Raw genomic sequence first — 15939 nt, forward strand, 5'->3', positions numbered from 1 at the left:
AGTTCGCTTTCACATATTCGTACTGGGGTTTAATTTGAGAACAGAAAAATGACGATACCGAATCAGATAACTCTTCTTACTATCGATATTCAAGGAAGCACCCAGCTGGAAACAGCAGCATAGAACCCAATGCCAGCCCCCATAAGCGGAAGCGAAGCCCTGATCAGGTTCAGCTTCGACCAATACTGCAAAAGCCCAAGCACCTCGTCATCCTCCCGCGCTCGCTTCGCCGTTTCCTGTGGACTAACCACCATCTCCTTCGTACCCTCCGCGTTAGCCGCATCATCCCTCTTCGCATGAGCCATCAGTTTATCATTGGTCTTCCTCATAAGTGCTAGCGTAAAGGGTACAATGCTCATCGTGAACCCAATAGCAAGCATATAGGACGTGGACCAGCTGCCACCAAGAAGATCTGGGGCGGGGGTAGGGGAATCCCGCAATTCCCAGAGAACATAGAGGTTTGCGAGTGATGACACTACCGCTGTGCCGGGGAAAATCAAGTGACCACGATCGTACAGATTGAACCACTGGTGTGTCAGGTGGGTGGCCGGCGTTCCTGGGGTATCTTGGGCTGGTAGCGTCGCATTTGCAGGACGACGGGCTGGAACAAGAAGAGTTGGGATGCTTATTATTGACAGTGTGGCGATTCCACCTCGGATACCGTTAATGTCTGCATGTAGTCATGTTGCAGTGTTGCTTACCTGCTGCGATTGCGCAGCCAATGGTGCCAATCGCTTGGGCGATTCTCACGTCGGTGGCCATTGGGAGATCAATATTGTATTCTGGATCGATGGTTTGAATCAGAAAAAGGAGAGATGTCTCAGGGCCTTTTAACCATCGTAAGTTTGCTTTGACGGTGTATGACGTAACAGCCGATCTCGGGGGTTCGGGGGTTGCGGCCTCCGCGCCAACAGTCGCCTCAATATCGTATATTCTTTGGGCTAATCTATTTGATTATCATCTGTAATCAAACAATTGACCAACCCATGATGCTATACGTGGAGATCCCCCGGACCGATCGCCGAGTCGGAGACTAGGCCCAACTCCGACGTGCTCTTCAATCGGCTGCTTTTCACTGGAGGAACGCGGGGTCCACTGGGGAGTTGACAGCGAGTTTCTTCAAGGCTCGGTTGTGGGCTATATCTTTTGGTAATTGTGTTGGGCATATTTGTTTTACACTCTACTCATTGAATTTCCCTACCAACTCGTCGTCATGGATCCCTCACAGCCAACGCAGTCTAGCACTCTGAGCGAGGCCAAATATATCAACTTCCCATCTTTGCCCACAGATGCGAAGCATCCGGATGGCTCCCCCGCACTCAACCGTCACTCCCACACTATCACTAAGGGCCATGATTTCCCCGGAGCACGGGTAGGTTGGAATTGAGAAGATGATGGGATCCAATACTGACGTTGTTGTAGGCTATGCTCTATGCCGCCGGTGTCCCTGATAAGGAAGCCATGGCGAAGAGCCCGCATGTCGGTATCGCCTCAGTATGGTGGGAAGGAAACCCATGCAACATGCACTTGATGGACTTGGCCAAGACCGTCAAGAAGTCAGTTATGGAACAGGGCATGCTTGGTTGGCAGTACAACACGATTGGTGTTTCGGATGCAATCACCATGGGCAGCGAAGGTTGGTTGGCGCATCCACTCTGATTTCTAGAAGGTGAAATAGCTAATCTGCTGCTAGGAATGAGATTCTCCCTCCAAACCCGAGAGGTCATCGCTGATAGTGTCGAGACTGTGACTTGTGCGCAATACCACGATGCCTGTATTGCTATCCCAGGCTGCGACAAGAACATGCCCGGTGTTGTGATGGGTATGGCTCGCCACAACCGTCCATCCATTATGATCTACGGTGGAACTATTGGAATTGGCTACTCTGAGCACCTGCGGAAACCTATTAATGTCTCAACATGCTTTGAGGCAGCGGGTGCCTACGCCTACGGTACCCTGCGCCAGCCCGACGATGGTGGTGACCAAACCAAAACCCAAGACGAGATCATGGATGACTTGGAACGGCATGCTTGCCCTGGTGCCGGTGCCTGCGGTGGTATGTTCACAGCAAACACCATGGCCACGGCCATCGAGTCGATGGGTCTCTCGCTACCAGGCTCATCTTCTACGCCTGCTGAATCGCCATCCAAGATGCGCGAATGTGTTCGTGCTGCAGAGGCAATCAAAGTCTGCTTGGAGAAGAACATTCGGCCCCGAGACTTGCTGACCAAGCGGTCGTTTGAGAATGCTCTTGTCATGACTATGGCACTGGGCGGAAGCACCAACGGTGTTCTCCACTTCTTGGCGATGGCTCGGACAGCCGGTGTTGACCTGACCCTGGATGATATCCAGCGGGTTAGCAACAAGATTCCCTTCATTGCCAACCTGTCCCCCAGTGGTAAATACTACATGGCGGATCTATATGAGATCGGCGGTGTCCCATCAGTCCAGAAGCTGCTGATTGCAGCCGGTCTGTTGGATGGAGATATCCCCACTGTGACGGGCAAGACATTGGCCGAGAACGTTGCCTCGTTCCCCTCACTCTCTGAGGGACAGGATCTTATCCGCCCATTGGACAACCCAATCAAGGCGACCGGCCACTTGCAGATTCTACGTGGCAATCTTGCACCAGGCGGTGCAGTTGCCAAGATCACAGGCAAGGAGGGGTTGCGGTTCACTGGCAAGGCCCGTGTCTTTGACAAAGAGCACCGGCTCAATGATGCTTTGAACGAGGGCCGCATCCCCCGCGGCGAGAACCTCGTGATCATCGTGCGTTATGAGGGCCCTAAGGGTGGACCTGGAATGCCGGAACAGCTAAAGGCCAGTGCCGCACTGATGGGAGCCAAACTCACGAATGTCGCTCTCATTACTGACGGACGGTACTCGGGTGCCAGCCATGGTTTCATTGTCGGCCATATTGTGCCCGAAGCCGCTGTGGGTGGCCCGATTGCGCTCGTTCGCGATGGAGATATCGTCACCATCGATGCTGAGACAAATTCGCTCTCGATGGATGTCTCGGATGAGGAACTTGCGGAAAGACGACGTCAGTGGACACCTCCCTCACCGCAGATTACTCGTGGTGTGTTGGCCAAGTACGCCCGATTGGTCAGTGATGCATCGCAGGGAGCCATGACCGATCTGTTTTAATGAATTATTGCGATATAACATCTAAGTACGTGCGATAGTGTATCCACGCAGCTTGTTTGGAGGGCAATTTGAATGATGATATGAACTACGGAGTACTCCGTACCAATAACTGCTCTACCATGTTCTAGAAAAGACATAAACATTCGATGTTGAGATTGATCTTGGAGGCCCCGCTTGTAATTGGCCAGTAATAGGCAGCAATTGGCACATGCTGGGCATAAGGAAACGGAATCACATGGGCAGAAGCAATAGCTTGGCAATAAGAATAGAACAGCCCAACAAGAGGCCCAAAAATTAGACCCCAGGATATAGTCAAGGGCACTAAATTATGCTTAAGGCCCAACATTTGAGTGTGAAGGTACAGGGTACTTCCCTCTCCATAGTAACTGCCATAAACAAACAAGTCGCTCCTTCCAAAATTGTGGCTGCACGCAAGTGGGCCTAAGGAGTGACTCACCCCACGCCGCTCGTCCCGAGGCTGTGAGTGGCTGAACCCGAACCCGGACTGCTTTTTCTTTCCTTCGCAACTCCCTTCAACGTTGTCGATCTCGCTCTTCTCATTGGCCTCGGGGCTATCTGCACTGCATCCAAACAGCATCGGGTGCCTCCTCGCGTGGCTCTTGGCAAAAATCACCATCGGGGGGCTCTGAAAGAGTCCAGAACGCCCCTCCAGTACTTAATCATGGGGTCCGACGCTATCTCCGCCCTCTACGACTCGTTAACGTCGGAATCCAAACAATCGGGTGTCGCAGTTCTCCTGCAATTCTTCCACTCCGTGCGCGCGGCTGCTCAAAACGCTTCTCTCTCCGCCATCGCCACTTCTCTCCGCGGCCTCTACCGCAATGACAACGTGAACTGGGGTCAGGTTGTGTTTTTGACTACCTGTGTGATCGCCATGACTGGATGTGGGTTGCTGTCGTCGCTGGTGACGCGCAAGCTATCAGCGTCGAAATATTCTCGTGCGCAGCGCCCCGCCGCTCGCAAGAGCTCCACTAAATCCTCGAAAACTCTGAGCTCCTCGGAGGATGAGGACTACGAAGATGAAGATTACGACAGCAATGCATCGCTGCGCCATGGAACCAATCCCAATTACAAGGCCAAGGATTGGCAGTCCGAGCCTCAGCAGCAAAGCTCCGATGGTACGTGGATAGCTTGTTTTTTAACTTGGGAGTTTTCTTAACACTCGCGCAGCATACGAAACAGACCCGGGTATTTTGAGAAAATTTACCACATACAACTCTTATACTACTTCGGTAGCTACCTATCCCGCTATTCGCACCTTCTACTGCCCCCATCCACATCTAGCTCGATTGCCGACCAAACCGACTCCTGTTCCCTTGGTCGTGGTCGTCCATGGGCTAGGCGGATCTCTCGCGCAATTTCACCATCTCCTCACTAGTCTGTCTAATGTTGGATCATGCTTTGGCATTGACTTGCCCGGGTGTGGACTGTCCAAGTTCGCACCCACAGATTGGAATGCATACACCGTGGAGGCTCTGTCCGAACTATTGGCTGTAGCCATTGATCAGCATCGGGATCGTGAGGCTGGCCAGGAAGTAATTTTGGTAGGACACAGTCTAGGCTGTTCTTTGTCTGCCCTCTTGGCGTCGTCGACATCTTCCATCGGCGCAAAGCTGAAAGAGCACATCATCGGCCTCGTTGCCGTGTGCCCTCGAGCCTCACCCCCCTCTGCAGATGAGACCGCTAAGTTCCGCCGATTGCTATATGTTCCTGGTGCGATTTTCGACCTTTGGCGTCGCTGGGACAGACGCGGAGGAGAACAAAGTGCCAGTGTCATGAGGATGGTCGGTGTCGCTGCCGATATCGAAACGCGAGATCTGCAGGTGCGCTTCAACAAGCAAAGCCGAACACCTGTCTGGCGACGTATGGCGTGGGGCACACTTCCCACCTACTATAATAGCGACCATCCGATTGGCGGTCTCCCTGGCGAAACGGTCTGGGCGGGAATCCGCATGCCGGTTCTGCTTATCGCGGGAGAGGCGGATGCTGTGACCAAACCAGTGGAGGTGCAAAAGCTTTTGAAATTCTTCGGGGATGCTTCAGCCCACACCATGATCGACACCAGCGACAGCAGTATCATTCCTGATGCTTCGCGGGTTCATGACCAGATGTCACCCCCAACCAATGTTCTTGGCAATGAAAAGGTGTTCGATGTGGAGATCTCCGAGAAGAATTTGAAGGTTGGCCAGCGGAAGCGCGTGGTCAAATCGGCAATCTTGCCGGCGCCTGCATCTCATGCACTGCTGTACGACCGGGCGACCTACCGCACTCTTGCAGGGATTATCCAGGATTTCATGTCGTCGAACATCGACAAGCGTCTTGGTCTGGGCTGGCAACTGCAGTACATGAACACATCTGGAAAGTGGGATGTCAAGAATCTTGCCAAGTGGAAGAAGGTCGCGCCAGTCTCGGAGCGGATCGCCAACACTTTTGCTGCGCTTAAGATGTTGCGTGAGGTGGACGAGGAACATAACCCTGTGACTTTCTCAGCAAAGTACCGCGGTCGGATCCACGCTGTCATTGACATCAGTCATGAGAGTCCAGTCTATAACCCAGCCGAAATGGAGAAGGGTGGGATTCGCTACTACAAGCACCCAACGGTATCCAAGATTCCTCCGACCCCAGATGAGGCGCGAGACTTCATCGCTTTGGTCAACAGCCTTCAAAAGGATATAGATGTGAAGATGGAGCAGCGCACAGAGGAAGAAAAGTCCCTACCTCGTCCACTGGTTGGAGTGCACTGTCACTATGGCTATAATCGTACTGGGTTTCTGATCGCTTGTTATCTGATCGAACATCTTGGTTTTGCTGTGCAGGATGCCATTGATGAGTTCAATCGATGCCGACCTCCTGGCATTCGACATGGTCATTTTGTTGATACACTATTTGTGAGGTATTGCGTTGGGCTGAAGAGAGCGCCCACGCTGTAATTCTGAGTGGTTCTGGCGTTGAAGTTGCTCAAAGCATTGGGAAACGGGGTTTATTTTTATTTTTTTCCCTGCAATTACGAATAATGAAAGTATCATGAAATAGGTTTTAATTAATAGGTTTAAATTAATGTATGATTAATAAAAATGTGAAAATGAAGGAATGCGCTCTGTAAATGATGTTCACGAATTGCATCTTGTAGGGCAAATGAAAACACACCTGAAATGTCAGGCGACGGGAAATATGATGTGGAGCCTGATCCGTCAGGCACTAGTTGGGCCACATCACATGACCCAGTTTAGGGTACGGCTAAACCCAAAACGGACTCCAAGCGAACGGCACACAGACCCAACCCGCCCAGAGTTGTGTGTGTCTTGAAATTTTGAGCGACTCTTCGACTTCGACCCTGCCCACCTCGACGCCCAACGCCTCTCTCTCTCTAATCCCTACCCTTCGACCCCTCGACAAGTCGCCAAAATGGGTGGTGTTACCGTTCGCGATGTGGACGTAAGTGTCCTGCTCGAGTTTCAGGTGATCGGTCAGCTCTGCTTTGCGTGATGTGGACGGTTCGTTTCTGGATACACGGATATCACAACATCGGATTATATCGCCATGATGGAAAGGCCTCGCACGGAATACGCCACACTACGCAATATGCGAACGGCTTGATTGCCTATCGGAAAATATCGAATATTGAAGGATTGTGCACGCATGTTTTGAGGGGCCAAAGTCTTGATGGATCTATCCATCGATCGGTATTCTCTTATGAGATGCTCGATGCAACGACTGTATGCCGGCGCAAAATCCCCCCGACGAATGATACAACCGCTTTTCCAGAAACGAATCCCGACACATCTGCAAATCTGCAGACTTTTGACCGATCCACGCATACCTTGATGAGCCGCGACTAACATATGTTTCTTACTCCTATCACAGGCGCAGAAGTTCATTGCTGCCTACTCTGCTTTCCTGAAGCGTCAGGGAAAGCTCCCCATCCCCGGCTGGGTTGACACTGTCAAGACCTCTGCCTCCAACGAGCTTCCTCCCCAGGATGCTGACTGGTACGACTTGCACCACACACCAACCCACGAAATATCCGAAATAAACCATTAACATTTGCATTCTTGAAGGTTCTACGTCCGCGCCGCCGCCTGTGCCCGCCACATCTACATGCGCAAGACCGTCGGTGTCGGCCGTCTCCGCAAGGTCCACGGTTCCACCAAGAACCGCGGTGCCCGCCCCGCCCACCACGTCGATGCCTCCGGCTCCGTCGACCGCAAGGCCCTCCAGGCCCTTGAGAAGATCGGTGTCCTTGAGATCGATGAGGAGAAGGGTGGCCGCCGCATCACCCAGAGCGGTCAGCGTGATTTGGACCGTATCGCCAAGACCACCGTCGACGACGAGGAGGAGTCGGATGAGGAATAAACGTATCGCAACGATGGGCTTTTAATAGTTCGGGGATAAGTCGTTTGTTTTTGTGGTTTTGTCTTCGCTACGGCGGCAAAATATTGGAAATGACGGCACAAAAATAAAAATTCGGAGCTTGCGGTCCCGTGCGCGACTTTACGTTTGTTTCTTTTTTCTTGTTCCAATTCATTATTTTTTTTCTGACGACCAGACGGGGCTACTAGCGGAGAGAGATATGGGCGGTGGAGAGTGCATGAGGATTGAGGCATCATTATCCGGAGACTTGAACGAGAGAAGAGAGCGGACGGGACGGTCTGCACAAATCCTTTTCCCCTCTCTTTCTTGTCGAGGGGAGGGGATCTTTTTTCCCTTTGACATGTTTTTATGATCTCCCTCACCTCTTTGACCCCGACCAACCCTACGGCGTCTTTGTCCCTTTTTTCTCTCGCGGTCTCCTGGAAATAAAGAGCATGTCTAAACACTTCAAAACTGTCCCGTCCTCTCACTCTCCATAGATGTAGATGTAGACGTCTGGTGTCGGCCTCGCTAGCCTTGGATGTGGATCTATTTTATATCATCGGGGTATCTAGTTGATATCCACTCCTTGGAATTTATGCACAACAAAAAAGAAATATGTACAAAGGCAAGTCCAAGCTTACCCCCATTCCAATTCTACCTATATGTGCTTCATTTCTTTCCCGACTGAGCCGCCGTATCCTATCTCAATCAGCACCAACACCACATAGCAAAAGCCTACCAACTACTCACCAAGTAAACCTGATAAAACAGCATCTTGACCTCCTCGCCCTCCTTCTGAGGCGCAAATACAACCCGTCCAGCCCAGGGCACATAGACATCATCATCGGGGCTAGTCTTGAGCCTATAGTTCACGCCACCATACAACATGATCTCATCCTCGCCGCCGAAGTAGATCCGCGCAGGCGTATGACGGCGCGAGGCAACATGTGTCCAGAGACCATGACGAAGAGACAGAATCGCTAGCGGAAAGTCAGTTTCGTATTTCCAATCCAAACTATCCCCCAAATGTATATTCTGCATCAAAGACGAAACTATCCATTTCGTAGCTTTCGCCGATATACAAGACGATCGGGTGGCGACATACCGCTTGTGCCTTTGGCCTCCTTGGGTCCCATGATCAGCGTTGCATCTTCAGTGAAGCTCTGGACATATTTCTCGTGCAGGGACTCGGTGTCGCTGGTGCGATAGAAGTCTTCCATGAAGGCGACGAGTGCCGCAGCGCGGGACGGTGCGCGGGTGGTGTCGTAGGCGATTTCGTAGGACATCTTTGGGGTTTTCTTGTGACTCTTGGAGTGATTTTGCAGTTCGATTATAAATATCTTCCAAATAGGAGAGAGAGAATTAGAAAGGATGCGGTAATGGGGATTTTTAGTGCGGGCGATGGGCTATTTCCTGAGGGGAAATATCGGAAAGGACGCATCCGATCTTATCGCGAGTCATATACTTCGGGGAATTGGTGTTGTCTTTTGGAGGCTCGACTTGGTTTTGATTTCTACTTTTTACTTTCCTAAATGGCTTCTTCCAGGCATGGGGTTTTATCTTCCATTGATTACATTTCTGCTTAATGACTACATACAGATATGGGATATGTAATCCGTCGGGTCGAGTTGCGCCTGCGCCGTCGGCTTACTACTGACGGATATGGGGTTTTGGAGATTACTTCAAATAGCCTCAGAGTAACACAGGAATACATGGGGACCATGAACTGTACATAAGATGCCCTGCTGTGCAAGTCCGAAATAGCGCAAGCGTTGAAGTTGGACTTCGGATGCCATTCCGAAGTGGAGATCACTTACCCGCATACACCTTTCGGCGTTCGACTTGACTTGGAGAATATATCTTCATATATAATATTCGGGGCCCAGCTTCTTGTAGTGTAAGTAAAGGTCAAATCAAAGAAGAGAGAAGGCCCGGGGTAAGAATTTATAAGTCCAATGATAATCTACGAGAACACGAGGGAGATGCCTTAAAGAGGAAAAAAAGAATGCTAGCCCAAGACTGCAATGAGGAAGAAACAAAGACTGAGTTCATTTCCGTAGAGGTGGTGTCTATTTTCTGGGTTTCTTGAACTCGGCTTTGAGGGCATCGACAACCTCCTGGGAGGTAGGAGAATTGATGGAACCATCCATGTCCAAGCTGCCTGGCAAAGTAATAAGTTTTAGCACATAATAGAATTGTACTCTCAAACATCATGTTCGAGCATCGACCACGGCATTCCACCGAGACTGGGAGTCAGGTATGAGCTTGAAGTGCAGTGCTTTGTAAAAAGAATGGGGCCCCGACAAAAGAGCAGAAAGGATTCCCTATGGCCTAAGTCCTGGAGAAGTAGACGGTTTGGGGTCGAGTTTGACTCGTGCTTTGTGGATGATCTTCTGAGAGAAATTCCAAATGAAAATGATAACAATTCACCTTCTCGCTACCCAGGGGGAGAAGTAGAAGAGAGAGATCAACCCGCGTCCTACCAATCTTCTGGATCAGCAAACCTAGCACCCACTTTCAGATAATCGTCAATAAGTCCTTGAGTATAGGATGTTCGACGATAAACGTAGCCTCCACCAAAGTACCTTTCCAATTTTCCTTCCATGACTCTCCCAATAGCCCCCTCTGCGTCCGTATATGCCTCCATTTTTCGCCAATCCCTCCCGTCAGGGTCAGGAGGATACTGTCTACGGAGGGTGGTATGGCCAAAGTCAATCATAGTGAGCTTGAATTTGTATTCGGAATCCACGCTGTTGGTTGGATCAGGTTGCACGATGAAGCACCTTACGTTCGTATCATCATTCATTACTTCATGGTGCCTGACCATATTGACGATCTCGATAGCTTTGTCGATGATTGGCTGCCATGCTTCCCTTGGGGCATGTTCGGCAATATCCGGCAGAGGAAACCCTTCGATATATTCCATGAGAATCCCGGGGTGCTCGAAATATTTGCTGATAGACGGGTCTTGGGTGTAGCGCTCCGGACCGAGGATTTTCGTATGGGCGAAAATTCGAGGCACATAAATGCCTTGCATGTCTTGCATCGCTTCATACGCTGCACCTTCTGCAGCATAAAGAAGTTGCCTGTGAGGATAGAGCTTCATTTCACCTAATAAGTTCTCCCAATCCTGGTCGGGCTCTTCGTCGCTATCCGACTCCTCTGTGTGCTCAGGCGCTGTGTTGGGTTCTTCGTTCTGTGGTTCTCCGCCCACTTCGTGGTATGCGTCAGGACTTTGGTTTCTGTTGGTTTCGTCGTCCCTTATCTCTTGTTTTCTAGTAAACATGCCCTGTCCCAAGGAAATAGTAGTTGTGAGCGCAGTACCGAGAAGTCGGATAGTGAGACAGAGGCCACGAGAAGCCATTCCACACAAGTGGAAGATAGGGGACAGCAGCTTAAAAGAGGGCATGGAAATGTGGCTGGGTAGGCTATTAGGCTTAACATTTTCATCCCTATTGGTGTCCTGCTGCTGTGTGGTGTCTTGCTGCTGTGTGGTATCCTGCTGCCCATTGATGTCTTCCTCGCTAATGATTGGGCGGTATCCCCAATCCTCCTCTCTCCATTTGACAAAAAGCTTGTTCCGAGTGATAAATTCCTCCTTGCCTTCGTCTGTGCAAATATACTCATGGAAATTTCTCTCTAGGCGTGGAGTCCAAGGAGGGGCAAGTTTCCAGGTACTTCGTAGTTCGGTCGAGAATCGTCTATCGTAAAGCTTCAGAACCACATCCCCTGTAATGCCTAAAGCAGAGAGGTCGGAATCAAAAGAAACGACCATGGCACAGGACTGAGTCCGCTCAAAGGTTTTAACGATAGTCGCCTGAACCGGGCGGCCTTCTATCTGCAGCGTGATCTTGTTTCCGGCCACATAAGGACATCTAAAATCGTCAGGGCTTAATTCAAGTGATTGCAAGCTGGTTGTCTACCTGGCCTCTTCGATCATAGACTCGGTATCAGAATCTATGTCATTGGTCTCTTCATTCACGGTATCGCTGTTCCCTTCCATTATAAGACGGGGAATGAAGAACGTCCTTCAAGTTCGGAAAACTGTCAGATCAGAGAGTGATTGAGAAAGAGGTGGGAGCAAAGCGCTTGGTAGAGCCGAGGGGGAAACACTCGGGAACTCGTGCAAATCAAGACGGCAAATACGTACAAATATTGAACAAAACAAAGAATCCTCAAGTACCATAGATAGAGGACAAATAGAGAGAAAAAAAACCAAGTTGTAAGGGCTGTTTGGTTTAGTCTTCTCTTTCATGCGAGACGCCGAATACTAGTATCCTTGGAACGGTCTCACGAATGGCGTCCACAAACAAAGATGCCACTCGATTAGGAAAGGATAAAAGAAGCTTGCAAATGGATCGACATCACAACTTGAAGTAGGCTCCATGATGATTTCTGTTGATATAGAGGTTCCTCGGCTTTGGTTTTGATCAGTCAGGCTTCTTACAAGCTATGGATGTACATAACATATAATTACTTGCTGAAGTATATTTCCATGATCTCACATCACCTTACGTAGGGAGTGCTATAGATTTAGTACTTAATAGAATGAATACTACATGATCAATACCCCATTCGAAGGGCATATGTTGCTGTCCAGTATTTCAGGTTAATATTCTCAAGATAATCCCGAACGGTGAAGTCTCCCGGCTTGTATTGCTCTTGGCAGGATGGTTTTCTGGGTATTGTGATAATAGCGTGTGAAAATTTTTGGAAAGGGGATCAATGTTGGAATAGTTGGTGTGGATATTAGCATCTACTCGGGCCTTCATGAAGCTTATACTGTACCACGGCCATTTCTGTAACATATTGAAGCGATCTTATGAAGGAAACCGTAAGCAATCCTCAAAGAGATTGTATACTCAGCATAGTCTTGAAATACTCCCAAGATGGTCCGAAAGAAAAAGACTGGGGACTAAGAATAAAGGACTGTGTATCCATGGAAGACCGAACAGAAGAACGAGAATAATCCTTTATGTCCTCTGATCCCAGCCACTATGCCCATCCTAAAGAAATAAATATATGGATCACAACGCATCAATCAATAAGCCAAACGAAACAAACAGACATACTTACTCAAGATAAGTATGGGAATTGAATGAAACCGTTGACGTCTACAGATGTAGACACCATAATGCATTGTTATGGTTGTTGATAGTTGACAAAGCCAAGAGTTATGGAATAACCTTACAAGGAATCCAACAGAAACAATACTCTGTAGGAAATTTGTACCTACCTGGTCGACAGTCATCTATGTACCGCCTGGACATCAAGACCAGCAATCCACCAGAACAAATTTGTCCAATTCTAGTAGATGAAGTAGTCTAAGGGCAAATCTAACGCATGACATTGTGCCAGATCATCCAGATCCCTCATGCTGGACGGCCACTGAAGCAGCCGAAGCTGGCCATGCTCACTGAAAGGCCTCCACGGCCCAGTCGTCTCAACTTCTCGAGTCGTGTTAACATACCCTCTCGTCCTCAGAAATTCCAAATTAGGAGTAGGCCTAGCCGTTCTCGCAAAACTGGTCCAAGAATCTAGCACATACTGCCCAAAGGGTAGGTCGAACTCATCCCGGAACGGCAAGCCCTGGCGACGGAAACTCCCAAACACGTAAAACAATTCACCTGAATGACATTTGAAGTAATCCTGACTGGGATCGCCATTTGGGAACTCGTCTGTAATAGGCGCATTGCACAATGGGGCATTAGGTGACCAACCGGGCATTTGATATGACCGATTGAACCCGTAGTAGAAGATATCGGGGAAAATGTGGTTTTTTGAACCAGCTTGTGCAGTTGCTTGGTCAATGCAGCGGAACATGGCATCTGTAGCTATTCGGGATGAAGTATTGAAGATATCCAGGGTAGCGTTGGTCGTTGATGGCACGGGGAAGAGAGCGCTTGGTGCGACTGAATCGGGTAAACCGGTCTCATTGAGGAAGGACTTCAGAGATTGTCCAACTTCGGGATAGCCAATTATGGCAGCACCATCGTCTCTCATTGCGCCCATCATCAGAGGTACATGGGCAGTTGATGCTGAGTTGGTCAGATCAAGCTCCGAGCTTTGGAGATAGACCCCATCGACAACCAGATACCGCGCAGGGTCGGCGAGGTTTGCAATTGTTGATGCGGGCAGTAACCTCAGACATTCAACCGGTGAGACAGCATGTGTACAGTTCGTCTCATCCAGAATACCTCTCCCTACAACCTCCATCTCCTGGTCGATGGTGTAGTACTTCGAGTAGGTTGTGCCATAAGCCAAGCCTCCAAGATTACTATGCATGATTGCACCAGCAAAGTTACCTCGTGCTTTAGGAGATGCAAGCAATGCCCGCACAGAGGCTGCACCAGCCGACTGTCCGAATATGGTCACTCTGTCCGGATCGCCGCCGAAGTCCTGAATGTTTCGACGAACCCACTCCAGCGCCGTAGTTTGATCTGCCAACCCGTAGTTTCCATTGGTCTTGCCATCATTCAATGCAAGGTACCCAAGTGTGCCCAACCGATAATTTATCGTGACGACCACCACGTCGCCTCTCGAGGCTAGATTGCCGCCGTCGGACGTCGGATCACTGCCAGTGCCACTCAAAAAGGCTCCACCGTGGATCCAGAGCATCACGGGTTTTAGGTTACTCTTTTCAATGGTCGTGTGCTTAGGAAGATAAGTAGTCCAGACATTGAGGAACAGACAATCCTCTGAGCCAGTGGTGCCTTGTATACAGTCAGAGCCGTAGTCAAGGGCCGAGACTTTTGTACCACTTCCTCTATACAATTGTGAGTAATCCCATCGCTGAGGCTGATCAGCATAGCGGATTCCTAGAAATCGGAAGCTGAATCGATCCCGAAACCTATATTTATTAGGACGGATTACGAGATTTGGACCAGGTTCAAGATTCTTACCCAGTGAGATACTCGTTGTTGGAATGCACCGTCACTTGCCACTGCGAGCTGGTATCCTGAAATGTGATATTGGAGTAAGGTGCACTTTGTGTACAAAGGACGGGCAGCTTTTCGTATGCAGAGGCGTTATAGATCTGACCATTCGTGTCAATGGTCGACAGCTTGCGATGGTCGGAGGCAACCCAAAAACGTTGGCCCCGGGTATATTTTCCTTGCAATACAAGGTATTCCAAGTCGCTTTGGATGTTTTCATAACTAGAACCAATTCCCCAGAGACCCTCGCCAACGCTTTGGCAGCTTTGAGTGGCTTCTTGCCATGGTCTCGCGTCGAGGGCTATGATTCCCGAGCCTGAAAAAGGACTTTCTGTTTCTGCGAGGTAGTGAGTGGTTGGTTCAAATCTTTGGTGATGCCCAAGGTTGTTTACCTAGCAAATCATTGTGGATGAGAATCGATATATCAGAGTTCAACGACTCCGGGCTCAGTGCGGTGGCGATTGCCAAACAGAGAAATGTCAGAACACACTTGACCATGATGAAATGAAGGACCAACTGGAAGAATCTCCCGGACTACGCGGGAGGACATCCATTTTTCTTAGTTGGCATCTCTGTGCCTGGCTAATCGTCCGCATATGTCTCCGTACTTAGTTGTTTAGGCAGTTGTCTCCCCGCGCCGGCAAGATGACCGTGGTAAAACAGGACATGAAGATGCGCTATTTATCCGGTAATCACAGGGGTTTTGGCACCTCTATTTTCCTTCGACATGGCGGGCTCAGAAGAAGAAGAGGCCTCTATATGATATTCTTCGAGACCGCGTCATAACGTGTGTAGTGGAAGCGTCTACGATTCCCCGCAGTCGCAAGGGTTGTGTCCCCCACAATCATCGATGGACATATGGACCACTAATCTACCGATCCAGTGCTCTCTTGACATTTCCAATTCATGATACTAGCACCGTTATGTCTAACTTGGCACGATCAAGAGACTGTATACCACCACCCCCTCCTCCCCCAGAGAACCTTTGCTCAAAAATTCCATCCTCCGTCCGCAAGATACAAACGACCTCCCCCAGTCGTTTCTTCCAATCTCAATTCCGATCTCAAAATCAAGGACCTGCTCCAACAGGCTTCTACTTCTTCTACGGTTCGCTGCAAGACCCAAGTCTCCTAGGAGATCTGCTGGGTCCGAGAGAGGTGGCTCACTTGCGACCCGCGTGCATCGAGGGATACCAATGTAAGCTGTGGGGGCATTACCCAGCCTTACTGTCCGGTGACCCGGGGGATAGAGTTCTAGGAACTGTCTACGAGGTGCCGACAGCAGAAGAGGCGGAAAAACTAGCGGCTTATGAGGGCCCTAGTTATACGACGACTGCTTGCTCTATCCGGTATACCGATGATAGGCTGCCTGACCAGGTAGAGGGATATGTGTTTCTTTTTGTGGGAAACATGAGGGATCTGAGTGAGGGATGTTTTAATTTAGGTCTTTGGTCAGCGCGGAGGGCAGGAACAGGCAAGTGAGG

General features: G+C 49.8%; 7 protein-coding genes across 7 annotated transcripts; 3 read left to right on the top strand and 4 right to left on the bottom strand.

Annotated features, from left to right (window-relative positions):
• Positions 1 to 89: 89 nt before the first annotated feature.
• Positions 90 to 762, bottom strand: N7457_009230 (anthrone oxygenase family protein; the record flags this gene model as incomplete). The annotated part of the gene is made up of 2 exons (XM_057180273.1): positions 90 to 652; positions 702 to 762. 2 exons carry the CDS (start codon positions 760 to 762, stop codon positions 90 to 92), a joined length of 624 nt encoding a protein of 207 aa, XP_057028659.1.
• A 451-nt stretch (positions 763 to 1213) lies between these two features.
• Positions 1214 to 3147, top strand: ilv3B (putative mitochondrial dihydroxy acid dehydratase; the record flags this gene model as incomplete). Its single annotated transcript, XM_057180274.1, has 3 exons — positions 1214 to 1372; positions 1423 to 1636; positions 1694 to 3147. 3 exons carry the CDS (start codon positions 1214 to 1216, stop codon positions 3145 to 3147), a joined length of 1827 nt encoding a protein of 608 aa, XP_057028660.1.
• A 682-nt stretch (positions 3148 to 3829) lies between these two features.
• Positions 3830 to 6098, top strand: N7457_009232 (RNA 5'-triphosphatase domain-containing protein; the record flags this gene model as incomplete). Its single annotated transcript, XM_057180275.1, has 2 exons — positions 3830 to 4286; positions 4339 to 6098. The coding sequence occupies 2 exons, from the start codon at positions 3830 to 3832 to the stop codon at positions 6096 to 6098; spliced, it is 2217 nt and encodes a 738-aa protein (XP_057028661.1).
• A 475-nt stretch (positions 6099 to 6573) lies between these two features.
• N7457_009233 (40S ribosomal protein eS19) lies at positions 6574 to 7521 on the top strand (the record flags this gene model as incomplete). The annotated part of the gene is made up of 3 exons (XM_057180276.1): positions 6574 to 6603; positions 7033 to 7157; positions 7227 to 7521. The coding sequence occupies 3 exons, from the start codon at positions 6574 to 6576 to the stop codon at positions 7519 to 7521; spliced, it is 450 nt and encodes a 149-aa protein (XP_057028662.1).
• Positions 7522 to 8190: 669 nt separating this feature from the next.
• N7457_009234 (uncharacterized protein) lies at positions 8191 to 8807 on the bottom strand (the record flags this gene model as incomplete). Its single annotated transcript, XM_057180277.1, has 3 exons — positions 8191 to 8220; positions 8272 to 8501; positions 8627 to 8807. The coding sequence occupies 3 exons, from the start codon at positions 8805 to 8807 to the stop codon at positions 8191 to 8193; spliced, it is 441 nt and encodes a 146-aa protein (XP_057028663.1).
• A 1193-nt stretch (positions 8808 to 10000) lies between these two features.
• Positions 10001 to 11296, bottom strand: N7457_009235 (uncharacterized protein; the record flags this gene model as incomplete). Its single annotated transcript, XM_057180278.1, has 1 exon — positions 10001 to 11296. One exon carries the CDS (start codon positions 11294 to 11296, stop codon positions 10001 to 10003), a length of 1296 nt encoding a protein of 431 aa, XP_057028664.1.
• A 1532-nt stretch (positions 11297 to 12828) lies between these two features.
• On the bottom strand, positions 12829 to 14954 carry N7457_009236 (putative carboxylesterase; the record flags this gene model as incomplete). Its single annotated transcript, XM_057180279.1, has 3 exons — positions 12829 to 14371; positions 14424 to 14793; positions 14849 to 14954. 3 exons carry the CDS (start codon positions 14952 to 14954, stop codon positions 12829 to 12831), a joined length of 2019 nt encoding a protein of 672 aa, XP_057028665.1.
• Between the last annotated feature and the right edge of the window lie 985 nt (positions 14955 to 15939).

This window comes from Penicillium paradoxum (assembly GCF_028828445.1).
Source record: "Penicillium paradoxum strain IBT 22861 chromosome Unknown utg000007l_segment0_segment0, whole genome shotgun sequence".
NCBI classification, from domain to species: Eukaryota; Fungi; Ascomycota; class Eurotiomycetes; order Eurotiales; family Aspergillaceae; genus Penicillium; species Penicillium paradoxum.